Consider the following 27,455-nt stretch of genomic DNA (forward strand, 5'->3'; position numbering starts at 1 on the left):
AAAAATACAGGTAACAGATTAACAACTGTCATTTGCATCAATACTAAAATTTCAAAATTCGAAAAGCATGGGGACTTAGAATGATCCAATTGGAGAATATAGACCAAATTTTCATATGTACGCATAGTAGAAGACTAGTAATTGAATTTAACCAAATGAATTTAACTACTAACATTTGAGTCAGGGATAAAACTTTAAAATTAAAAAGTAAAGGGACTAAAATTGACAAATTTGAAAAGTATAAAGACAAAATTTGATCAAATTAAAGTACATGGACTAAATCCATAACTTCCGCAAGGTACAGGCACTAATAACAGAATTTAACCAATAATTAAAATGTTGAAATTATCAATACGAAACCTAGTTTTGTTGATGCTTATATTTTTTTAGGTATCTTCCATATTTATTAATTCATGGTCTATATTCGGCGTTTATGATTATCCCTCTCAAAAATGTTATTTTCAAAGCTCAAACCAATATCTCTACTTAAGATTGCAATTTACCTCAACATTGCACTCAATACGGTGTTTTACTCATACTTAATGACAACCACAAAGCCCTCTTACAAAAGAAAACATTGGTCCTATGCAATTAAGGGCTAGTTTAGCATTACTTTTGAGAAGTGCTTTTAAAAAGTTTGGTTTAAGATTTAAGTGTTTAGTACTTTTAAAAAGCACTTCTGACTCAAAAAGTTATCTAATTAGCATTGTTCTGGCTTCAAAAGTATTTTTGACCCCAAAAGCACTTTAGATAAACAATGCTAAACAAAGCCTAAATCATAACAAACTTTGTTTACAAGCATCTTTTGAAAATTTACTCAATGTCCATAATCTATTCAAACTATTCTATTTAAGGATTTATAGAGATTTTGTAAAACTCCCTTTAGCTTTTCAGTCCTAAAATTTGAAACTTTGTTAAAATGGGTCAAAGAAAAAATATTCAATGAGCAATTTAAGATTTTATTTAAGAAGGAAAAGGAGGTGGAAATAAAATAGAAATGCATTTACAGAGATTTTATTGAAATATCCCTATGAGTGTCCTAAAATTTTTGAGTACATGAAAGTTAGATTAAGAGAATAACACCAACAACTATATTAATACTTGGTAAAAAATAAGAAAATTTTCTGATTGAGTCTTTACTTGATTGATACTGATATTGTTACCAATGCAAAAGTATATAAATTCGAGTGCGTTGAAAATATGATAAGAATCTATAATGAGATTAATATTTTAAAAAAAAGAGTTCAACAGAAAGGAAGTCTATATCATTCAATACGGACACAAAACCAAAGAGTCATCCATTTCGGTGATTACTGATCACACTGAGATGTAAAATCAAATAAACTCATATCAAACATTTCAATAGATTCTTCCAAATTCGAGTAACATAGATAAAATCAAAGTTCATTGGCATTATCTTGAGTTCTTATTTGATGAGGATCGAATAGTTTAAGAAGCCAAGAGAAAAACAAATCATTAATACAAATTACACTGATAAATTATTGGTGGAAAGCTATAAATATTGCATATTTATTCTTTTCTCAAAGCATAGTGCTTTTAGGCGAAATGATGAGACCTGCTAATACCCAATAGATATGTGAACAAAAGATAAAATCCAACACTTTGACTGACCCAAGCCTCTCAACTTCATCCATACGACACCTTAGATACCTGCATGGTGAAAACAAGGTAATCTGTTTTACTTCTTCATGTCATCTAAACATAACAATTATCTCCAAAAGTAGTGGAAATATACCTTAAGTTATGGAATGATTCAATATTTTTTCTAAGATAAGAAGATATCTTACCTTTCGACTAAGCAATATCTTGTCTCTAATGGAACAAAGCTTGGTAACAACATCACTCATGTCAATGCGCTCATTGGGTGATTCAGCAGAACAAGCGAGTCCTATTTCGAATAGTGAATTCAAGCACCGAAGATGTCTATCATTTCTCAAGTTTTTTACATCGGGTGTTCCTCGTGTGACTCTTTCTTCAACAAGAATAGGATCTGTAATCTCGATTATTTGTTCAGGCAGTGCTGCCTTAACAAAGTTGTGGAGACTTAAACCATCTCTGAATCTTTCATTGGTCGGCCTTTTTCCTGTAAACATCTCAAGCAGTAGGATGCCATAGCTATACACATCACCTTTTGTTGACAACTCGCTTCCCATGCCATATTCTACAATTAGTTCATCAAAATTACATATAGAAATAATTGCAGAGAGCATGAAAAATTGATATTAGATTGTATGCTTTGCCTTTACATTATGGAAGAAAATAGTAAAGTGAACATACCTGGAGGAGCATAACCGATAGTTCCTCTTAATCCAAGGGAGCTTGACATTTTAGTAGAACGGTTAAGTTCGTCTGCAGAAATGATTTTCGCTAAGCCAAAGTCGCTTATATGGCCAACCATTTCCTCATCAAGTAGAATATTGCTTGGCTTCAGGTCACAATGAATGATTGATGTTTCACAATGATGGTGCAGATATTCAAGTGCATGAGCAACATCTATCGTCACGCTTACTCGTTGGAAGAAGTTTAGCTTTCTCATCGTTTCCAGTTCACTGGTACCTGTCGGCGAATGCAGCCAGTCCTCCAAGCTTCCATTTACCATGAACTCATAAACTAAGGCTTTAAAATCATTGCCTTGATAATCAACACCTGAAATTGCTGTTAATACCTTGACAAGATTCCGATGTCGAATGTTCTTCAAGGTCTCACATTCAACCAAGAAACTCCTAGATGATCTATGGTCCAAAAGATTAAGAACCTTTACTGCAATAACTACTCCACTCTCTTCAAGAATTCCTTTGTATACGTAACCGAAACTCCCGAACCAACCAAATTCGCATGGAGAACTCGTCAAGAGCCTTTAGGATCCTTGGTATGATAACCATAAAAGAGAATTTTACGCAAAAGTTGATATCGGTTCTTTGCACTTTCCTCTTCTCGAACCAAATGATGAGAACAATAGACAATACCAAAGTCACTCCTAATATAACAACAACAACAACAACAACAATTACAATTTTGAATCTAAGAGAAGTCTGTTGGTGCAACAATAGAATCAAGCAGACTCAAGAAGTATCTTGTCGAGCAAGCCTCGAATCTTGCCGAGCAAACAAACAATTTCGAGTTAAAGAAAGAAGAGAATAAGTGGGAAATTTGAGAGAATATTGATGAACAAAACTGATTTCATTCATACATAAAACAATGGCTTGAAGCCAAGACATAACTCAAGCATAAGGCTTGTCAAAATCAACAAGTAATTACCTACCTCCACTAATTACATAGAAACTTGAAATCTTAGCTTGTAAACTTATACAAAAGTGTGTTTACACTCATACATAAGCTAATTACATCAATCGAAAGCTAACTTAGTTAGAAATGAACTAACACTCATTTCATCAACTAAATATAACAAAATGAACAAAATGAGCTTGCATCGTTGTTCTTGCATCTGCTCCACTTTGCTTGGTCTTCATGGCTCAGATGGAATCGAGTGTTGGCTTCATGTGACCAACTTCAACACTCCTCCTTGGTTAGCATGGTGCAAACACCTAATTTTCTTCTTAAATGCTCAAACCTTGTGACATTAAGGGCTTTAGTCAAAATGTCGCAAGTCGGTCCTCTCAATTGCGGTGAATTAGCTTCACTTCGAGCTTGCTCCATTTCTCGAACAACATATAGCTTAATGCTAAAATGCTTTGTTCTTCCATGGAACATGTGATTTTGGCAATTGCAATGAGAGATTGATTGTCACGGAAGATCTCTGTTGCTTCCCTTTGATCCATATTCAAATCACCAGATTTTCCTAAGCCAAATGGCTTGGTTGATAAGACTTCTGCCGCCACATACTCGCTTCAGCAGAGATTGTGCCACCAGACTTTGCTTCTTCGAGCTCCAGCAGAACATAGTGAACCAAGGTTGAAAGCATACCACCGAGGTGCTTTTCATGTCATCTATCGATCCAGCCAGTCACTATCGGTGTAACCAACTAGATTTAGATTTCCTTTCTCATTGTACCTTAAGCCATAGTCCAAAGTGCCTTTGACATATCTGAGCACTCTCTTGGCAGCCTGAAAATGCTTCTCATTGCAACAATGCAAGAACCTTGAGAGCAATCCTACAGCATACATTATGTCTGGTCTAGTGGCAGTCAAGTATAGCAAACAACCAACTAGACTCCTGTGAGGTAGTTTCACATACCTTCTCAAAATTTCCTTGGCTCGATAGTTTTCTCCAACAACAATGGTGTTTTAGTTGGTTTGCTGTTTTGCATTGAGAACTTGGTCAGAATCTTTGTGGCAAAGCTCTTCTGACTTAAAAATATCCCATTCTGTGCTTGAGTCACCTCCATTCCAAGAAAATAGGACATCTCCCCAAGATCAGACATTTCAAACACCTCTTGCATCTTGGTCTTGAAATTAACCAGCACTGCTCGATCTCCTCCTGTCACCAGCAGGTCATCAACATATAGGGACACAATGAGTTGTGTTTGTGTCCCTTGCTTCTTGACATACAGTGTTGGCTCACTCTTGCTTCGATTGAATCCAGATCGGTCAAGTAGCCATCGATTCTCACTGCATCAGCCCTTGGAGCTGTTTTAAGCCATATAGGGCCTTCTTCAATTTGTAGACCATATGCTCTCTCCCACTATTTCAAACCCTTGTGGTTGTTCAACATAGATGTCTTCATCTAAAAACCATTCGAAAGGCTGATTTCACATCGAGTTGATGAATTTTCCATTCGAATTTGGGTGCTAAGGCAATCGTGATCGATGGTGTCGAGCACGCCATTGGTGCAAAGGTCTCCAGTAGTCCAAGCCATACCTCCGATGAACCCTTGACAACCAACCTTGCTTTCAGTTTGTTCAAGGTACCATCAGCATTTTGCTTGGCTTTGTACACCCATTTCACCCCAATCACCTTCCTTTTGACTGGCCTTTCAACCAATTCCCAGGTCTGGTTCTTCTCAATCATGCTGATCTCCTCAGCCATTGCCTGCTTCCACTCTTGCTGAGCTTCAGCCTCTTCAAAGTTACTTGGTTCACTATGGCTATATGAGCCCTTTCATAAATCTCGGTCATTGATCTTGTTCCTCCGACCGGTTCATCATCAATGTCCATTTCAGAACACTTTGTTCGCTCACTTGGTTTGTCAGAAGTTTTCGAAACTTCCTTAGGTTCATGCCTTTCCGGCCCAACATGACCTTTCATCAAATACCACATCCCTCGCCATCGACACTTTGTTTGTTGAAGGATCCAAGATCCTATAGCCCTTCTTAACAAAGGTCTTGTAGCCCACCGTAAGACCGTGTCGAGCCCTTTCGCACAATTTGTCCCTTTTAACAACAGGTACATGTGTGTAACATATGCATCCAAAGACCTTCAGATGAGCCAGTGATGGCTTGAAGCCAAACCAGGCCTCGAATGGAGTCTTCTGATCCAAAGCCTTGGTTGGAAGTCTATTTTGAATGTATGTTGCAGTGTTAATCGCTTCGCCCATAGTGCTTTAGGCGATTCTTCGAATCATTAAGCACCGCCATATCCATTAAGCTCCTATTCTTCCTTTCACTTACACCATTCATTGAGGTGTATAAGTGTTGGTAAGCTGGTGTTTGATGCCTGCCTTATCACAGAAGGCTTGGAACTGAGCTGAGGTGTACTCAGTCCCATTATCAGACCTTATGGTCTTCAGCTTGCAGCCTGTTTCTGTCTCAGCAGCAGTTTTAAACTTCCAAAACACAGTGGCCACTTCTGATTTCTGTTTTAAGAAGTAAAGCCAGCAATATCTAGAGAAATCATCAACAAACAGTATGAAGTACCTGTTTCCACTTAGTGACTCAGTCCTCATAGGGCCACACACATCAGTGTGCACCAGTTGGAGTTTTTCAGAGGCTCTCCAGGCTTGATTCATGGGAAATGGCAATCTGGCCTGTTTTCCTAGCTGACACACTTCACACACATCATCATGGTCCACTGAGTTGATGAAGTTTTCAGCCAGGTCTTCTCTGACCATTCGGGCCATCGATCTGAAGTTGGCATGTCCCAGCCTTTGATGCCACAACTTAGATTCATCTGATGTGGCTGTGTAGGCAATGTCTGACTTCTTTGTCCAGTCAACCACAAAGCTCTTATCACCATAGGATCGCCATCGCTTTGGATCCACTTGGATCACTGATTTGGCACTGCTTGTCCTTGAACACCACAGAGTAACCTTTCTCCAGCAATTGAGCTATGCTGAGTAGGTTTCTGTCAATTTCAGGCACCAGGAGCACATTTGAGATCATTTTGGCACCTGTGGGAGTGCATATCAGCACATCACCTTTGCCTTCAGCTTGAATAAAGTGCCCATTACCAATTTTGACTTTGGTTCTACAGTTTCTGTCTAAAGACTTGAAGATTGCAAGATCGGTGTCATGTGATTGGTGCATCCATCGTCTAGGAGCCAACCAGATGAGAGCCTTTCTGAGCAAATGAGCATGACACAAGAAAGACTTGCTCCTCTTGGTCACTTGTCCTCCTTAGCTACTCGAGCCTCGACTTTCATCTGTTGAGACCGGTTCATCTTGTTTTGGTCTTGCTCTTGCAAACTCTCTTAACATGTCCTTCTTCTTACAATGTTGACACACAAGATCTGGATTGAACCAAGATTTTCTTCCGGATGACCAAACCCTTCGCAGGTGCTTGCAAGTTTGACCTTCTCTTCTCAGAGATCATTCTTTGGCTTGTCTCTCCAGCCTTCTTGCCTTTGTAGGCGATTTGTCCTTGCTTGAAAGGCACCTTCTTGATGCTCTTCCAGTCTACTTGCTCTCCTCTCGCTCTTGAGCATATAGAGCATTGATCAACTCGGTCAGGAAATGGTGGATGATCCTTGAGTCCTCGAGAGATGAGATTTTGCCTCATACCTCTCAAGCAGAGTTGCTATTACTTTCTCCACTATCCTAGCTTCATTAAACCGCTCTCCAAGGAGCCTCGATGCTATTAACCACGCCATAATCCCGTCGAATATTGCTTGACAGCTTTCTTCTTCTTTCATCTTTAAATTCTCAAATCTCTCCTCAAATTCAAGAATATTCTTCGCCTTGTCCTCTCGTCCCTTGAAACTCTTCTTGCAACTTATCCCAGGCTGTTTTGGTGATTCACAGCCATAATCCTTGTGAAAATCACATCCGACCATCGAGTTCAATGCAAGACATGGCCTTGTGCCTCTTGGTCCTCTCATCAAGATGTCGCCTGATCCGAGCCATCGTTGGATTGCCTCTAAGTGGTTCGGTTCAACATCCGAGTTGACCACCTCCCACGATCATAAGCCCGCAGTAAGTCTTCATTTTGACCACCCATATGTGATAGCCTTCTCCATTGAATACTTGAGGTGCAATTGGTGAAAAACTTGATGAAGCCATGGATTTGTATAACAGTCCCTTAAGAAATAAGCTCTAGATACCAATTGTTGGTGCAACAATAGAATCAAGCAGACTCAAGAAGTATCTTGTCGAGCAAGCCTCGAATCTTCTTGAGCAAACAAACAATTTCGAGTTAAAGAAAGAAGAGAATAAGTGGGAAATTTGAGAGAATATTGATGAACAAAACTGATTTCATTCATACATAAAACAATGGCTTGAAGCCAAGACATAACTCAAGCATAAGGCTTGTCAAAATCAACAAGTAATTACCTACCTCCACTAATTACATAGAAACTTGAAATCTTAGCTTGTAAACTTATACAAAAGTGTGTTTACAGCTCATACATAAGCTAATTACATCAATCAGAAAGCTAACTTAGTTAGAAATGAACTAACACTCATTTCATCAACTAAATATAACAAAATGAACAAAATGAGCTTGCATCAGCAGCCCTTGCATCTGTTCCAGCTTTGCTTGGTCTTCATGGCCTGTATGGAATCGAGTGTTGGCTTCATGCTGACCAACTTCAACAAAGTCTTTGATGATTTTTTCGAGTTGCATCTTGACAAATGTAACGCAGGGATGCCTCCACATAGCTTATTGTTTCCCTCAACAAATACAGCACTGGCATTCTTAAAGACACCTCCACTTGGTATAACTCCTTCAAAATTATTGAAAGAGAGATTTATATACTTTAATGCTCCAAAATTCACAAGAAATTCTGGAACCCCACCTGAAAGATTATTTTCAGATATGTCCAATTCCACAAGACCTCTCAATGAACTCAAAGATGAATGAATAGGTCCTTCAAACAAATTACCACCAAGGAACAACCTCTCTAGTCTTACACAGCTACCAAGGCTCCTAGGAAGCAAACCGGATAACTTATTTTTTGAAAAATCCAAATCTCCTGGATTTTTCAGATTTTCTACTTCTACGGGAAGCTCACCAGTCAAATAGTTTGATGATAAGTTTAGTAAAATGGACAAGGATGACAGTCCAAGTACTTGAGGCGGTATTGATCCACTAAGATTGTTGTAAGAAAGACCCAATACAAGCAAATTTTTGCAGTTACCAAGACTAGAAGGAATGTTGCCCCGAAAATTGTTAACTCCTAAAGCAAGGAACATTAACCCCGTTAAATTTCCAATAGAATAGGGAATAGTCCCAGTGAGAAAATTATAACGAGCGTCAAATGTATTTAGCTTCTGAATCCTCCCGGTGTTTAGAGGAATGGGACCTGATAGTTGATTTTGTGATACCTGCAGCACCTCCAAATTGATGAGATTTCCAATCCCATCAGGGATTCTCCCCAATATTTTGTTATTTTCTATTTCTAAAAATTGAAGGCTGCTAGAGAAATTGCTAATGCATTCGGGAAGTACCCCTCCAAAATTATTTGTTCGTATATCTAGAGTTTCTAGTTTGGTATTATTGACTAAACTACAGAGAAAGTTCAAATCACCTTCTGTTCCTTTTCCCAAATGATTTGCGCCTAGAAGAAGTATAGATAGTTTATCCAACTTCTCAAAGGAAGGGACGTTTCCAATAAGTCTATTCATATGAAGCTGAAGTACATTGAGATTCGAGGCATTGGATATAGAAATCGGGATTTTTCCTGAGAGTTGGTTTTCCCATACGGAAAAGAAGGCAATAAATGGCATAGTGATTGCTAAATTAGAAGGAAGAGTACCTTGAATATTGTTCCCACCAATATTAAAGATTCTAATATTGGAGAGATTGAACATTCCGACCGGAATAATACCAGAAATTGCATTTTCTCCTACCGAGAAATAAGAAAGATTTGTCAGTCGTCCAATATCTCCAGGTATAACCCCACTCAATGCATTAGTCCTCAAATCAAGTACCTCTAGAGATGACAAGTTCCCAAACGAAGGTGGTATACCCCCTCTCAATCTGTTGATGGCAAAACTCAAGGTTTTCATGTTTGACAAGAGACCCAATGAAGCAGGTATTTCTCCTGTTAGTTGGTTGCCTCTCATTCTGACAAATGTAAGCTTAGAACAGCTGGATAAATTGGAAGGAATTTCACCCGTGATGGAATTATTGGACAGTTGTAATGTTTCCAATCTTCTTAAGCGACCAATTTCTTGAGGAATCTGGTTGTAGAAGTTGTTATTCGAAAGATTCAACTCCTTGAGAAAGCTCAAATTTCCAATGAATGGAGATAAAGATCCCAAGAGTTTGAGGAATTGCAATTCCAACTTGATGACTCTCCTATTGTTGCGACCACATGTAACGCCATGCCACTGGCAGAAGTGAATTGAACTATTCCAGGAGTTCATAACCTTGAGTTGGTCACCGGTTATCATGGCTTTAAACTGGAGTAAAGCTTGTAGATCGGTGTCATTTCCTCCGACTACAGTTGCTGCATGTCCTAAACCAAGCAAGTTAAGACCTTTCAGGTTGAAGCATGAGATCCAGGGGAGAATTATAACTTGAATGTAAACAAGGAAAAAAGAGTTGGGCACTTGTAAATGCATGCTCAATAGCTCCATCAACCCAAATAGTTTTTTTAATTGATGAGATCTTGTTGTATTTGAGAGTGATAGGGTTCATCAACAAGAACAAGTTTATTTATATCCTGCTTTTAGTGGAAGAGGCACTTCATTGGGTTGGTTTTCATCATGGATTTTGACCATATGGAATTTTAAGTAGTGGATATACTGTTTTAAGTCTTGTGATATATTGATTATGATTAAGCAAACCAGTCCAATTCATCACCCTCTTCTTCCATTATCTAAGCAATCAAAGACCTCCTTGACACTAGACCCATATCCAACAACAATATTCTTCTTGTCCATTTTATAATTTATATTCGAGATTTATAGTTATTCCTCTCAACAATGTTGTCTTTCCGTTTTATAATTTATATTCGAGATTTGTAGTTATTCCTCTCAACAATACTGTCTTCAATGCTCAAACTTATTTCTTTCTTTAAAAATGTAATATGTCTGACTAGTATACTCAACACTTTCAGCAATATTAATCACATTATTTGAAAAACATAAAAGAAACAAAACAATGATTTCGTTTGTCCTAATTGCTACTGTCCTAACCTGATGTTGATGGAATATAATTTATATTGATTAATTTTAATAATAATAAATTCTATATATTAATGCCATTTTGGCCCATTAGTGCCTCAAATAACGGAGGGATTGACTTAAGTCATTCATCTAACGATAGTCTAACCATTCAGATTATGCTTTTGCTGATTCTTGTTGTGTTCATGTATTCAAAAACCCTGGAATTGAACCCATCATTCATCAACTTATGACTTTAAATAAGAAAATAAAATAAACCCCAAATTGGTACTAGAAGTGAAGAACAAGTTTCCATGGAAGCAAAGTCACATTCACACAATTTTCTACAATGTAAATGCAAAGAAAACAAAATTTTCTCCCAAACCAAACAACACTCAGCCTGAAATATTGGTAGGCAAAATACTCATAACTCATATAACTCCTTTAAAAATCAAGCCAAACCCCCTTGGATGAAAAACAACACGACCCCACTACAAAATTTCTCTACTTTCTGTCCTTAAACCACACTGACCGTAATTGAACCATAATGAATAATTTTTATATAGAATAATAAAGTGGAGATTGAATGTTAAGTCATATGATTTAATTGATTATGTTAGAATTATTTTGTTTTGTATTTTCTTTGTCCATTTTACGGTTTATGTTGTGGTTTCATGATTATTCTTTCTAACAATGTCGTTTCCATTTTTTTCTGTATCCTACATATTTGTTTTACGGTCCATGTTTTTGGTTCATGCTTACTCCTTTCAACAATATCGCCTCCAAATTTTTGAACTATAATGAACACTTTTTATATAGAATTTACTCAACTCATTTTTTTTATAATGTTACCTAACATTATTCCAATTTAACTGACTAAAACGTAACATTTCAAACATAAGTGACTAAAATGTAACCTGTGAAAACAAAAGTGACTATTTTGATAATTACCCTAAATATAAACACAATATTCCAACTATTGATTCACAAAAGGATGTGATTTATGTTTAATGCATATTACAGAATTTATTGTGAATAAAAGAGAATAGCAGCACTTTGCCTGACTTAACCCTCTCAACTCCATTGATATTATGGCACCTTAAGTTCCTACAACATAGAAAACAAGGAAACAAAATGCCTTTTGTCATGCAATGATGATTATATTGTTAAGAACAATGCAATAAGACATTATTGTATACCTGTTGATTGAGCAGTATAAGTTTGGCGCTCATGACGATAGTGAGTAGGACGAAGAAGCTTGTCTCTAATAGAACATAACTTGGAAACAACATCACTCATGTCCATCCGCTCACTCGGCGATTCAGCGGAACAAGCGAGTCCAATCTCGAATATTGAATTCAAGTGTTGAAGATGTCTGTCACTGAAAGTGATGTTTCCAGGTGTTCTATGTCTAGATCTCTCCTGAAGAAGAATGGGATCTATAATCTCAGTTATTCGTTCCGGCAAAGCTGCCATAACAAAATTGTGAATGCTGAAACCTGCTTTGAACATGTCATGAGTTGGCCTCTTCCCTGTAAACATCTCTAGCAAAAGAATGCCATAGCTGTACACATCACCTTTTGTTGACAACTCACTTCCCAAGCCGTATTCTACAATTGGTTTATCACAAATTACATATAGAAATAATTGCAGAGGAAGATCCTTGAGAATTTAAAAGATAGCCTCTTACAACCAAGTTCTAAATATATGAAAAAATACTTCTAGATTGTATGCCTTGCCCTTAAATTATAGAAGAAACAAATAAAGTGAACTTACCTGGTGGAGCATAACCAATAGTTCCTCTTAATCCAAGAGAGCTTGACTGATTAGTAGAATAGTTAAGTTTGTCTGCAGAAAGGATTTTTGCTAAGCCAAAGTCACTTATATGGCCAACCATTTCCTCATCGAGTAGAATATTGCTTGGCTTGAGGTCACAATGAATGATTGGTTCTTCACAATGATGGTGCAGATATTCGAGTGCATGAGCAACATCTATGGCCACACTTACTCTTTGGAAGAAGTTTAGGTTTCTAGCCGTCTCTGGTTCATTCATGCCAATAAATGGATGCAACCAGTCCTCCAAGCTTCCATTTTCCATGAACTCATAAACCAAGGCTTTAAAATCATTGCCTTGGTAATTGACTCCTGAAATAGCTGTTAGCACCTTGACAAGATTCCGATGTCGAATGTTCTTCAAGGCCTCGCATTCAGCCAGGAAACTCCTGGAAGCTCCACGATTCAGAAGATTAAGCACCTTCACTGCAATAACTGCTCCACTAGCTTCAAGAACTCCTTTGTATACAGAACCAAAGCTTCCTGAACCAACCAAATTCTGCGTGGAGAATCCATCCGTAGCCCTTAGGATGCTTTGGTATGATAACTGTAAAAGAGAACTTTCTACACAAGTTGTTGTTGACTGCTTCTCTTTCTTCTTTCTAAACCACATGATGAGGAGAAAAGAGAATAGAAAAGTCACTCCTAAAATCACAACAACTATTGCAATTTTTAATCTAAGAGAAGTGTTTGATGATGGTTTTGAGTTACATCTAGACAAGTGTAACTCAGGAATGCCTCCACAAAGTTTATTGTTTCCCTCAACAAATGTAGCACTTGCATTTTTAAAGACTCCTTCACTTGGTACCACTCCCTCAAAATCATTGAAAGAGAGATTTAAATATTTTAATGCCCCAAAATTCACAAGAAATTCAGGAATCCCACCTGAAAGATTATTGTTAGATACATCCAATGCCTCAAGACCTCTTAATGAACTCAAAGATGAAGGAATGGACCCTTCAAACAAATTGCCATCCAAGAGCAGCTTCTCCATACTTACACAGCTACCAAGATTGTTTGGAAGCAAACCAGATAACTTGTTTTGAGAAACATCCAAGTAACCCAGATTTTTCAGTTTTTCTACTTCAACGGGAAGCTGACCAGTCAAATAGTTTGATGATAAGTCTAGTTCAATGGACAAGGATGAAAGCTCAAGTACTTCAGGCGGAATTGATCCATTAAGATTGTTGTAAGAAATATTAATTTCAAGCAAATTTAGGCACTTACCTAGACTAGAAGGAATGTTGCCTTGAAGATTGTTAACACCTAAACCAAGTTTGGTTAACATTGTTAAATTTCCAATAGAATAGGGAATAATCCCAGAGAGAAAATTATTATCAGCAGAAAATATCTTTAGCTTCTGTAGCCTCCCAATATCAAAGGGAATGTGACCTGATAGTTGATTTTGTGCTATTGCTAGAAACTCTAAATTGATGAGATTTCCAATCCCATCTGGGATTCGTCCTGATATTTTGTTCTCTCCTATTACTAAATGTAAAAGGGTGCTAGAATAATTGCTAATGCATTCTGGAAATACACCTCCAAAATTATTTTGGATTAGATATAGAAATTCTAGCTTGGTATTATTAACTAAAGTGCACAAAAAATTCAAGTCACCTTCTTCCCCATGACCCAAATGGTTTATGGCTAGGGCACATTTATACAGCTTATTCAGCTTTTCTAATGAAGGCACATTTCCACTGAGTTTGTTATCCGCTAAGTGAAGTACATTCAGATTTGAGGCATTGGATATTAAGAGAGGGATTTGTCCAGAGATTTGATTTCCAGTTATGGAAAAGAACTCAACATATGGCATGGTGATTGATATGTCAGAATGAAGAGTACCTTGAATCTTGTTTTGACCAATATCAAAGAGTCTAATATTGGAGAGGTTGAACATTGCAACAGGAACAATACCAGAAATTGCATTTTGTGCTACCGAGAAATCTGAAAGATTTGTCAGTTGTCGAAAAGCTTCAGGTATGATCCCAGTTAATCTATTAATCGCCAAAGAAAGTACTTCCAGGGATGACAAGTTCCCCAACGAAGGTGGGATGCTCCCTCTCAAACTGTTGTTTTGAAGATTCAAGACTTTCAGGTTTGACAAGGAACCCAGCATAGATGGTATTTCTCCTGTTAGTTGGTTGCCTGTCATATCAACTAATGTAAGCTTAGAACAAGCAGATAAATTAGAAGGAATTTCACCACTGAGGGAGTTATTAATCAGACTTAATGTTTCCAATCTTCTTAAACCACCTATTTCTTGTGGAATATCATTGCGGAAGCTGTTGCCCGAAAGATTCAACTCCCTGAGAAAGCTCAAATTTCCAATGTACGGTGACAATGATCCCGATAGTTTCTGGAATTGCAACTCCAACCTGGTGACTCTCTGATGCTTTCGACCGCATGTAACACCAAGCCACTGACAGAAGTGAATGGAACTATTCCAGGATCTGAGCTGATCACCAATTATCTTTGCTTTGAACTGGAGTAAAGCTTGTTGATCAGTTTCATTTCCTCCAGCTACAGGGCTTGCTAAACCAAGCAAATTAAGACCCTGCAAGTTGAAGCATGAGAGAAGAATTATAACTTCAACATAAACAAGAAAAAAAGAACTAGACACTTCCAAATGCTTTCTTGATTGCTCCATCAATCTGAAAACAATTTCTTGATTGATGAGAATGATTTGTATTTGGGAGTAGGCTTATCCATGGGGGAACTTCAAGTACATCTATATATATTTTAAAAAAAACATCATATTTCCTGTATAAGAAAATGATACATGGTCCCTTATTGACTTTGCGTAAAAGTAATTGGAAAATGTAAGTATTGATTTTCAAAGTCATCTGATAGTTGATTCTGCCTAATTCTTTGGTCAATACCCTTGAAGGAATGCCATTTTAGAGAAATGATTAAAACAGTAGCTTCTGGAAAGTCATTTCTTTGGAATTAAATAAGGGCATAGCATGGTTTGATTCTTTGCAAAAGAAGAAAAAATTTTGAAAAAAAAATTATGATTAAATATATAATTAGTACCTCCTGCTGTTAATGATCAAGTTATAGCTATGGATATTATGATAAAGTTTGATGACATGCAAATGTATCCTATTATACATTAATGCTGATTTTGCACAATTTTATATGAGAATTTTTAATTTGATTAAAATTTCTCAAACCACTAATAACATTATTGAATTAACATTATTTTGCATTGTTATATTCCATATATAAAGAATTATTTTAATCCGAAATCTATGTTTCAACAAAGGCTAACTTTGATTTTAATTCAATTGTACACATCGATATAAGGTTATACAAAACGTTTCTGTCCCATTGCATTGGAATCATGCTCGGGATATTTGGTTTGGTATTGAGGTCAGGTCGGAAGCATATAATTATCCTGTTGGTGACTTCCAGGAATGGACTGCTAATTAGATTGAAGGGAGCTTGGGTGGTTCTTTGATTGATAACCATATCAAGCAGCAGATGGCCGTGGTAATGTGCTACATTTGCAGACATCAAAGGAATGCAAACGATCGGCCAACGAGTTGACCCGAAGTTTCGAATCCTTATGGATAGGACAGATGGGAACCTGGGAGGCAAGTTTGCTGCTCTTATACTTGACCAACAACAGGGTAGAATTTTGTCAAGTACAGAGAAAGTTTGTACGCCAACATGGAACCGGTTCTTGTTCGGTTAATCGCTGTTCGTGAAATCCTGCTCAAATGCATAAGGAGAATGTAGCATAGGGTATTCAAGAGATGATAGATAGAAGCTACAGAAAATTATGATTAAATATATATTTCATACAAGAATGTTCCTGATTGCACGAAAATTTGAGCCATTTTCATGTCTTAACTCACTCGGAATCAGTTTATGTACAAAAGTTTGAGCCATTTCCAGCAGGTGGACTGCATGCTCCTAATGTCACAATTCTTGATGATTCTGACTGTATGGAGCTAAAATGACTACATGAAATGATGCATGCCCTCCTTCCATAGTTGAAACTGATATCCCTGATAATACAAATGATAAAAGGATGAGAAGAATGAACGCAAAAACGGATCGTAAAGTTTGTCAAAGTTGCGGATTTGACTTAAGACTCCAACCATTCAGAAAGAAACTTGGATTTTGACACAACCTGAAACAAAATTGAATTAAAATAAATAACTAAAATAAAATAATAAATCAAAGATTAAGAAAGCAAATAAAGAAGATAAATAAAAAAATAGAACGTGACATGTAGAAGTCCTAAGAAATCTTAGAAACATCCACAATTCCCTTCAAACGGCTTTAATTTCTCCTCTAAGATAGAAACCTTAGCAAGAAAAAGTTTGAAAAACGATCCCACAATCAAAAAATATTGTTAAAACTCTTCTAAAACAAATTTAAGAGAAATTCTTGAAAAAAAACTCAGAGAGAATTTATTAACTTAAAAAAATAGAATAGTAATGAATTGTAAAGGCCTATATATAGGCTAGCAAAATAAATCTAAATAAAACTTTTAAGTATACTAGAATTCTAATTTAATCTAAACAAGAAGTAGTTTTAAATTAAATTTTCTTGTTAACATAAAACTCCTAAAAATACTTAATAATTATCAAAATTCGGAATAAAATAATAATAAAATTATAAGATTTGACAAATATAATATTGGGCTCACATATAATAAAAATTAAGTCTAAAACTTGAACCCAATATGATTTAAACTCGAATTAAAAGCTCGAAATTCGTAATTCCCGTCATAATCCCGTTCAGAAATTTTGCTCGTACAGTCTTCACTAAAACAGTCATAACTTGAGCTCCCAAACTGAAAATCGAGTGATTCAAAATGCATTTTGAAGCTAAAAGATAGATCTTCAAACACCGTGAGACATCTCAACCCAGAAATGTCAGGATCCCATCCAAAAAGTCATCGCAAGTCTGCTGATTTCCCAAGCCTGAAAGTTGACAGTTTTAATGATTAGAACCTAATAAATTTCACCCCATTTGTGCATATATCAACAAATCTAATTAGATTCACATTGATTGTTATTAGAATAATGATTTGATTCGTTGTTCTTTCCCCTCTCCCATCTAGACAAAACGCCATTATTGTTGACACTAAGCTCTGAGATAGCATTACTGCTTGTAGCAAGAGAGGAATCCCAAAATGTTTATGACTATTTTTAATTAGAGAATATGATTAGACCTATTGATGGGTTGAATTACCCATTTAAATCCGATATTTGAAAGGGTTTAAAGTAAAAATATTAAGCTTGAAAATTGAATTTTAACAAAAAGTTAGCCTCGTTTAAAATATGGATTAAGCTTGACTCGAACATTCAAGACCCAAACCTAATCCAATCCGTTTTCAATGTTTATAATATGTTATTTATAAATATTATGTAATTTATAATGCATAAAAATTATTTATATAATAACATGTAATGCTATAATGTAAATATTTTAATAAATAAAAATAAATATGAGCAAATTTAAAATGGACAGATTAGGACAAAATTTTAAATACATATTTCAAGTTAAGACAAGTTTTAAAAAAAATAAATTATATTAATATCATATTTAAACCTATATTGAATTCAACCGACTTATGAACACCTCTAAATGTGAAATAATTTAATAACGAGATTAAAAGATCAAGAACTTAGTGCTCCAAGCCTACTACCTCTTTTTTCATATGACGGGCCTTGGGCCAAGAGAAAATGGGCTCACGGTTGCATTGAGGCCCATTGAATTCACAATTGAGGAAATTAAGAAGGATTCTAAGTTCTAACCCATTTGTTTTATTCAATTTAGATTTTTCTTTTTTGAATTTGATTAAATATATTTGGTTGGATTTGATTAATTTATTTTGTAGCTTAGAAGTTAAAAAATAAATTTTAATTTTAATTGACTTTATAATTTTAAAAAAATCATTTCTAGATTTTAAATAAATACAATTTTTACGTTTAATTTTAAAATTTAATGAATTGCGTCAATTATTTTTTTTATATATGTTTGATAATCCAAAATAAAAATAATTCGGTAGGATTTTTCTATAAAAAAGTGTAGAAAATGATAAGTAAATAAGAGCTACTTATTACTTAATGGAGAATATTTTCAATTAATCTTATTTTATTTTATTTATTTTAATATTATATTATCCTATTAAAATTTAAGTATAAAATTTAGATTTTATTTAAAATAAGGTGAAATGTTTAAAAAGTAAAGATAAAATGTATAATATAATTTTTTTATAATTTAAAATCTACATTTATCAGACAATCTATTTATATTCCATAAGAAATTTTAGGTAATATATCAAACAGATTTTACAACTTAAATTTAGTTTTAATCTTTTAATATTTAATTTTTCGACACTTAGTTTTTCAATTTATCAAATAGCACCTAAATAAAAGTTACTTATCACTTATAAAGATTACATTAGTTTGCTTTACATTTTTTATGAATAATTATTTGGTATCTTGACGGTGAAAAGTTTTAACTCCACAAGTGGATTGCTATTTTGCCATGTGTCTTTAAGTTGTATTTAAAAATTAAAAATTAAAAATATATAAGACATGTGGCAAAATCTCAATTTAACTTGTGGAATAAATATTTTACGCGTATCAAATAATTACCATTTTTTATTTTAAAATCGTATTTTTCTATCAATATTCAAATTTAAAAGATAATTTATTTTAAATATTTTTAAAAATATTATCAAATAATCTAATTAAATTTTAATTTCAAATGATAAACATATTTTATAATTCAATTTCAAATGCTTAATTTTTGAACATTTAAATTTTCAAAATTAATTTTCAATTTATCAAATAATTCTTAATTCCCTAATATAATTTTTTTTTTAAAGAAAGAAAGAAATTAACACTATAAACCAGTTGCGTGGGCCGCAGCGTGTAGTATTTGACAAGACACAAGGCAGAATCTTTTGACTTTTAGGTGCCCATTGCCGATGAAATTACATCTTGATTATAATTTTGATAAAGTTAAAATATGCTATTGCCCCCTATACTTCTATAAAATTTAAGATTTAATCTATTTACTTTAAAAATTAAAATTCTATCCTCTTATTTTTAAATTTAAAATTCTAATTCAATCATTTTTGTCATTAATAGTTTCTATTAAAATTTGTCAAGTTAACATGTTTATTTTTCGTGAATCATATGACACGTCACATTAAGGTAGCTTAATCAACATGCCGATTGACAAATTTTGACAAAAATACTTATAATTTTAATGATTTGACTAGTATTTTAAATTAAAATAATTAGAAAACTTACTTTATAACTTTTAAATATAAAAATTAAATTTCAAATTTTATTAAAGTGTAGGGGCTAATATATTTTAACCTTTTGATAATTATATTGATAATATTTTACATTTATATAAACTTTTTAACTTCAATAATTGAAACTAAAGGAAAAGAAGAAAAGGAAAATAAAGACATAAAAAGAAATATATATATATATATATTGTTCAAAAAATAAAAATTTAAGGACTAGTTTTAACAAATGAAAACATAGAAAACTACGTTAAAAGATATGGAGAATGGAGGAAAACAAAGGGAGAAGCATAAGCAAATGGAAAATAAAGAAAAAAAGTTAAAAAGAACATAAAAGAAAAAAAAATTAAATTGCTCAAAACGAAAAAATATGAGAACCAATTGTATAATTTAACCTAAATTTTTTGTTTAACATGATGATTTAACATGCCACGTCAGCTTATCGTTACACCGTTAACGGTAATTAACGGCTCAATAACTAAAATGTTACAACATGTTAACATAAATGACTAGAATGTAACATTTCAAACATAAGTGACTAAAATGTAATCTGAGGTAAACAAATGTGACTATTTTAATAGTTTACCCTATTAATAATGTTGTTAATTGAGTTGGTGTCACAAAGTAACTTGATACTAACTCACAATTGATGGTAAAACTATGATAAATATTTGTAGTGCATTTAGTATTATTTATCCGATGTGTTTACGTGTTCAAATTTCGTTTTACTTATAATTTAATTTGTTTTTTATTTTAATATCATACATATTTCATATGTAATTATGATTTACTAATTTCAAACCATACAATTTGTCGTTTATTGTATGTTATTTTCAAACACATATCTATGTTCTAAATTGTAGTTTCCACACGCATACGCGTATGATAAGATTTCTAGTAATTATTAGTTTTCTACCTCATCTAGTATTTTTTTTTTGAAAGTGTCACTAATACAGATATAGTACAAGAATAATTACAATACAAGTATAAATATATGTCAAACTAACTACAATTAATTTTAAAATAAATATCTTAAATTCATGATTTTCCATTCTATAAACAAACATTTTATTCCTATAAATGAAATGTGTGATTTTGATTAAGTGAATGTGTGCAATTTAAAAAAAATAGATATTTAGTTATCATTTTAAGTAAAAGAAATATAAGTGTACCATTAATTTTATATTATTATAAAATAATTTTATTTGATTTTTATTAAAATATGCTGTTAGCCCATGTACTTTCACAAAATTTGAGATATAGTGCATGAACTTATAAAGTTAGAAATTAAGTCCTTGGATTATTTTGATTTAAAAATTTCAGTTCAGTCATTAAAATCATAAGTATTTTCTATCAAAATTTATCAAATTGGCATGTTGATCAAGCTACCCTCATGTGATATGTCATATGATCAGGGGCGCAACCAGAAATTTTTTTTAAAGGGGTCAAAATTAAATTTTAAATTTTAAATTTTAATAGCTTATATCTTTATCATTTTTTTAAAATTATTTTTATTTTAGGGGGCCAGAATACATTTTTATCTTTACTAATTTGAAATTTTAAAATTTCTAAATGACCTAAATGGATAGTTTTCCATTTTAAGGGGGTCGGGTCCCTGCCAACCCCCTAGATACGCCAGTTAAATTCACAATTTTTAACAAAAACTATCAATAACAATAATGATTTATTAAAAAATTTTAAATTAAAAAAATATTCTTATTTTTATAATAATATATTAATGTCGCATGTTAAAATTATTCCACGTCATAACCTAAATTTTTTTAATAAAAAGTTAGATAAAATATTTAAAAAATGCGAAAGCCAATGGAACTTATTCTTTACTTTGGTTGGGTGAGGTTCCCAAATTAAAATAACGGAATAGCATACAATGCAAAGGAAGGAAGGAAGGTATCCAGATTTTTATTTACTTATAATTAAAATTAATAATACTTATGCTTTGTTATTTTATATTAAATATGAGGAATTTGTATTTATTATTAATGAATAACATTTTTTTAAAGTATGAATAATTTTTTATTTTTGCTGATTTAAGATATGACGTGGTGATAGCTCATTTTGTCCTTTAATTATGTGGTCAGATGTTCAATCTCTCTTCATGAGTATGAAGCACATTTCATGGCCGGAGAACTCTCGCAACCAGAAGATTAATCACTGCTATCGATAGTAGAGGCGATCATGGGCCGGGCCAACCCTAAAAATGGGCCTAAAATTTTGTCTAAACTCGACTGGATAAAATACTAAAACCCTAGCCCGATTTGGCCCACCCATACTAATTTTTATTTTATTATTTTATATAAAATTAAAATTAAAAAATATAATACATCAAATACACTAAAAACTTTAAAATAAATGTTTTCCCAACAAATTGAGAATAAATTTAAAAAAATTATGTACACTTAAATAACACTAAGATAAGTGCAACTTAGTAAGCAAATGTCTCTAAAATAGTAGCAAAATTAATAATAATAACAAGAGTTATATAATATCCAAACAATAAAAGAAAAGTAGGAATATAATAGCGAAATAATAGCAAAACAGTGGAAACAACTTTTTTTCTGCAAGTTCGAGTCAAATAGACCTCGTTTTTTTGCCCAAGCCCATTTTTCGGATCTATATTTTTGCTCAAACTCTCTCACTTTTCAAGCGGGCCTTTGGGCCAGACTAGGTGGCCCAGCTCATGATCAAGTCTAATCGACAGTAGATACATTAATTCCAAAAAAGAAAAAGAATGGTGAATTATATATTTATGAAAACTCTGGATTAACATTTACGAATAAATTCACTTATACAAACAAAAGCCTAAGCTTGATCCATTAAGAACTAAACCAAAAATTATTGAAAAATTATATAGAAAAACCTTAGCCTATGTTTGGATTGGGGGTTGGGATGAAAAACGAAAGGAAAGCAAGGGAAAGGGTAATTCTTTCCTTTGTTTGGACAGACTTAATAATTTAAGCTACGAAAAGTAAAGGAAATTGAGCATCCTTCGCTTTTCTTAAAAGTTAAAACTTTTAATTACCTAAATAAAAATGGTTAAAATTATTAAATTTTATTTGTACTACTTAGATAAGTTTAGTCTAATCTAAATGAGATTTTTTTAATTGGTACAAATTTATTTTCATAAAAAGATTAATTTATGTTAAGAATTTATTTATGTACAAAATAAAAAGTAAAATTTATTTTGGATATGTACAAAATAAAATCTCCAAGTTACATAATAAATTCTTGTTATGTTATTATTTTATAATTATCTAGGTAATTTGTAACTCCAAAGTAATTAATTACATCAAAAGTTCAATGTTGATTGAATATAGTGACTGTTGTCAACTACAATAAATATAAACTATGAATATCGACTATCGATAGTAGGCTGGCAGATCTGCTTTAACAAGAGTGGAATGTACTTTAAAGCTAAATACTATTAAGCAATAATTGATACACTTTGCCACTAATTTCCATGTTTCACTTCTATTGATCTATTATGTGTCTAGAAAACATTAATTTATTGTAAAAAAATGATAAAGGGAGACTTCAAGTAACACTAAAGAAAAATTAAGTTTCACGGAAATTACACTCAGCATGGTCCCAATTCTGGAGTCATCATTGACTAATGTAGTTCCTTGTTATTATAAAAGTTGGAGCAAAGTTTAAAGTTCCCTTTTATTTCTTTAGGTGAAAAATAGAAAATGTAAGTTTTGATTTCTAAAGTCATTTGATAGTTGATGAGTAACCAAAGTTGTTATTTCTACCTGGTTCTTGGGTCAATACCCTTTGAAGGAATGTCATTTCAAAAGCAATGAATAAAATTTCATTTCTTTGGAATTGAATCAAATTTTATACATGAAAAAGCCTCATCTAAATCAAACAATGTCAAGCAATAAACACAATGGATCATTAGAGATGAGATTAAACAAATGGACATTAAAGAAAGATGATGATGCTTAGCAAATTGACAAAACTCACAATCTAATGGTAAGAAATTCTTAAATTGATTATACAATTTCTTTAAGGAATACAAGGAAGGATGACTATTGGCAATGTACCTTAAAAGAGGATAGGACACTAGAACAAACAATAGATCTTACACTTGTGTATCAAGAACGTAAAGACTTACAAACTTATGGCCTCTACCAATAATCCATTTCGTCGTAAGATCCTAAAAGAGACATTAATAATCAGGAAACAATAAGGCACAACAATTTATGGAAGAAGTAAGCTTACTAATAGATGCTAGGTTAAAAGGAAATTAAGTTTAACACAAAGTTTAAAGAAATAGATGGTGTTTGATGAATGGTTTGGATCCAAGGACACAATATGTTAACCTATTTGACAACAGAACTTTAAGAATGTTTGTGTGAGGTTTAAAGGTGAAAAAGAGTTTCAAATTACATATCATATTATTTGTACTACTAGAATGAATAACCTATTTGGATGATGAGGAAAGAAGACACTTAGTCGAGTTACTTGACTCGACTATAACAATGATAGAAGAAGTTGATTTTTTAGATGGCAGAATAGTCTCATTACTTGATTTTGCAATGTTTGTTGGCTGTGATCTTCGTGTCTTATTCTATAGCTTCACACAATAAAGCTTTGCATAGCCTAGCTTATGACAATAGCAACACGCAATTCCTCATGTCTACTAAGTGCGATTATCACTACAATTGTCATTATTAATTGACCTTATTGTTTTATTACCATAACTCGCAAGAGCATTGTAAGTGGTCTAAACTAAATAAGAGTTTTTAGCATGTAACACTCTCATGAAAGAATCTTGTAAAGAGAATTTGAGATTTGGTAGCCTCAAAATTTGAAGGAAGGTAGGAAAAGAAACTCATAACCATCATTTTCTCATGTTAAGTCTTTTGAACTTTTACATCTTAATTAAATGGTAACAAACGATTAAGCTTTTCATACACCATATTGAATCCATAAAATAGGTTTTCAAATACCTTTCTTGCTTTTTTGGATGATAGAATGCTTGGAAAACTTCATACATATAAGAGATATTTCATTTCCCAGAATATGGAAAATATAAATAGTCCATAAGTTCTTTCACAAATTCATAATAATTAATCAATACAATTACCTCATCGTTAATAGAATTCTAGATTTGCAAAAATAAAGTGCATCATTTCTTAGCCAAGCTTGATTTGCATCATCAGGGGGTGAATCCTTAACCTAATGGTCATATTTTTCGATACTTCTTAAATAAATTCTGACCATCTTGCTCCAATCTAGATAGTTTGATCTGTTCAATTTATGCTTTATAATCTTAGACATCAATAGAATCATCTTGTTTACAATAATCATATCACTCATTTTTATTTTGTAACTTTAGCAATCACAAATAAAATCAAACGTCCAAAATAACAAATGATCCAAAAATTCAAATTCAAATTCAAAGCATGATTTGTAGAAACCCCCAAAACATTACTACTTTTATCCAAACTATAAAATTCCCACCAGACTTTAAATAGTGAGAAAACAAAGACAAATAGTGATCGACCCTTAAATAACCCCTAAACACCCTTGATGCCATCTCCAATTAAACACCCAACCACCAGGTTTAGGTCGAAGTAGTGAGTTGACATCAATGTAGAGATTTAGTGAATAGGCGGTGTCTCACGTGCCTTCATGTATTGGCTAGTGAAGAAGGTTCACAAGGGCTTTCTATTGTGCATGAGCTTCATGTGCTTGCATTCAGGTTATCCAAATTTCCAAATTAACTGAGGAGAAATTTGCACTCCTCCTTATGACGGCGGCGCACGCTAACAATCACTTTAAAAGTGACCCATAAAAATAAACACATATTTTTTTAAAGCAACGAAACACATACTGAGCCAAGAGGCATTGATACTCATCCAATGATTACCAAAAGCAATGTTGGTATCTTTAAACCGAAACATACCTAAAATCATACACCTCCTCTCCAGACAAAAACCTATAGACGTTTATGAGGAAACACGACATCTAAAATGGCAAGATGTAGTGAACAAAGAACTTGAAGCTTTATTTAAGAATGACACCTAGACATTGCAACACTTACCACCTAGAATCAAATAAGTTGGATGTAAATGTACTTTTTTGCATTAAAGGAAATCTAAATTGCTTAGTTGCAAGGTACAAGTCTAGGCTTAGGGCCAAAAGGTACTCACACACTACAACCCATGACTATTTGGAAACTCTTAACTATTGTAATGTCAAATACAATTCATACAATGTTTGTTGTTGTTGTGTTAAAAGCCTGGAAACTTAAGAAAGTAGACATAAACAATGCTTTTTTAAATGGAGAATTCACTGTTGTTAAGGAGCACCACTCTCCCTCCGCATTAAGTGTTTTTTCATTAAGCTTCGTTACTTCCCATTGTAGTTCCAAACACTATTGCATAGGTCATTGATGCAATGCAAATAGCAACAATATCTCTTGCTAAATTGATTTTGAATACACCAAAAAAATAAATTGTCATGTCTCTCCATTTTTATAAAACAAAAGTTTCACTTGCTACCTATATTTTTCCTCTACGCAAATAACTTATCATTTGCAAGCAACCTATTCAAAATTACCACCCATGGAACTAATGAGTGATTTAGTATATAAAGAGGAAGTTGGATTAGTTTTCTCTAATATACCTTAATTGCTTGTGGCCTTAATTCATTCTATACCTTGCTCATAAAAAAAATTTGTCCCTACATAATCCCATCACCTACATATAGTCTAAGTACCTACAAAACTAAGCTTCTTAACTTTAAGAGTATCTTCCAACACCAATTACAATTTTGTGAAGACGGCATTTACATTAATGATCTTCTTGTGACCACATAGGCTTTAATCTAAGTAATCCATAAGGATCCTACTTGTACTAAGATGGCTCTTTTGTGATGAATGATACAAGTTCGACTCCAACTATGAAGGTTTTTTAATCCAAGCCCCCCTCGATCATAGGGTCGTACATTAAGTCCCAACTAACTTTCACTCCCATTGAAGTCCCATCTCGTCCTCCCTCCTCAAAATCTCAAGCATAATTTATTAGTTTTCTAAATAATTGCCTTTAGGAGTATAAAATGTGGAGCCAAATTCTGTATAATATTGAATAACACCTCCTACATCAATTGGGATTTACCAACATATGATAAAACCTTAACTACCAACATTTACCAACATATGATAAAACCTTAACTACCAACAATGTATCCTCTACTTAATTTTATCTAGAATTGGAGCACAATCCCTCTCTATTAGTTGCCTTGTGATTAGGGGTACCTTCAAGTACCTAGCTTTCTTGACCTTTTTGAATTTTGATTTAATCGTACTAAAAAAATAAAAAAAAACTCACTTTTGAAGGAATTAAGCTGCAAACCAAAAAATTCCATGAAATTGTTGCAACATATATTGTATCCCATAATGGACTTCACCTTTGCATTTGTAAAAGCCAATAGATCATCTGTAAAGCATAAATGCATTAGCTTAATTCTTTGACTCTTAGGATGATAATGAAAGAGGCCATTGACAGTAACATAAAAAAATTAGAAATAATATTTATAACTATTAGAAATAAGTATGGAGAAAGAGAGTTTGCTTGATGCACTACTCTTGCACCTTTCAACTATCCTACTAGACCTCCATTCACTGAATACAGCCTTCAATCTAAGAGATGAACAACAAAGGAAATCCGATACCTTCTAGAATAGCAAGTAAAGGAAGTTCAAAGTAATTCAATTAAAAGCTTTTTGCAAATTAATTTTCAAAGCGTATTTAAAGGAATTTTTTGTTCCACAATAATAATATATAAATAAATATTATATTATAATTATATAAACATATACAAATATTTTTATTCAAAACATAATA

At 33.3% G+C, this 27,455-nt stretch overlaps 3 protein-coding genes across 3 annotated transcripts; all 3 read right to left on the reverse strand.

Moving 5' to 3' along the window:
- Positions 1–1,647: 1,647 nt before the first annotated feature.
- Positions 1,648–4,145, reverse strand: LOC105784927 (probable LRR receptor-like serine/threonine-protein kinase At3g47570). Its single transcript, XM_052622578.1, has 4 exons — positions 4,033–4,145; positions 2,299–2,876; positions 1,809–2,182; positions 1,648–1,671 (listed from the first exon to the last, which is right to left on the reverse strand). The coding sequence occupies exons 1-4, from the start codon at positions 4,143–4,145 to the stop codon at positions 1,648–1,650; spliced, it is 1,089 nt and encodes a 362-aa protein (XP_052478538.1).
- A 3,712-nt stretch (positions 4,146–7,857) lies between these two features.
- LOC128034039 (probable LRR receptor-like serine/threonine-protein kinase At3g47570) lies at positions 7,858–9,933 on the reverse strand. Its single transcript, XM_052622579.1, has one exon. It carries the CDS (start codon positions 9,931–9,933, stop codon positions 7,858–7,860), a length of 2,076 nt encoding a protein of 691 aa, XP_052478539.1.
- Positions 9,934–11,560: 1,627 nt separating this feature from the next.
- LOC105776405 (probable LRR receptor-like serine/threonine-protein kinase At3g47570) lies at positions 11,561–14,974 on the reverse strand. The gene is made up of 2 exons (XM_052621930.1): positions 12,238–14,974; positions 11,561–12,071 (listed from the first exon to the last, which is right to left on the reverse strand). The coding sequence occupies exons 1-2, from the start codon at positions 14,942–14,944 to the stop codon at positions 11,650–11,652; spliced, it is 3,129 nt and encodes a 1,042-aa protein (XP_052477890.1). The 5' UTR covers positions 14,945–14,974; the 3' UTR covers positions 11,561–11,649.
- Positions 14,975–27,455: the final 12,481 nt, after the last annotated feature.

Source organism: Gossypium raimondii, chromosome 10 (genome assembly GCF_025698545.1).
Source record: "Gossypium raimondii isolate GPD5lz chromosome 10, ASM2569854v1, whole genome shotgun sequence".
NCBI lineage: Eukaryota > Viridiplantae > Streptophyta > Magnoliopsida > Malvales > Malvaceae > Gossypium > Gossypium raimondii.

Excerpts from the sequence above, each read along its gene's own strand:
- LOC105784927 (XM_052622578.1), bottom strand. The coding sequence starts at position 4,145 with ATGTATGCTGTAGGATTGCTCTCAAGGTTCTTGCATTGTTGCAATGAG. Across the intron at positions 2,877-4,032 it reads ACTTTGGACTATGGCTTAAG|GCTCTTGACGAGTTCTCCAT; the intron begins GTACAATGAGAA and ends AGGATCCTAAAG. Across the intron at positions 2,183-2,298 it reads TATCGGTTATGCTCCTCCAG|AATATGGCATGGGAAGCGAG; the intron begins GTATGTTCACTT and ends AACTAATTGTAG.
- LOC128034039 (XM_052622579.1), bottom strand. The coding sequence starts at position 9,933 with ATGGAGCTATTGAGCATGCATTTACAAGTGCCCAACTCTTTTTTCCTT.
- LOC105776405 (XM_052621930.1), bottom strand. The coding sequence starts at position 14,944 with ATGGAGCAATCAAGAAAGCATTTGGAAGTGTCTAGTTCTTTTTTTCTT. Across the intron at positions 12,072-12,237 it reads TATTGGTTATGCTCCACCAG|AATACGGCTTGGGAAGTGAG; the intron begins GTAAGTTCACTT and ends AACCAATTGTAG.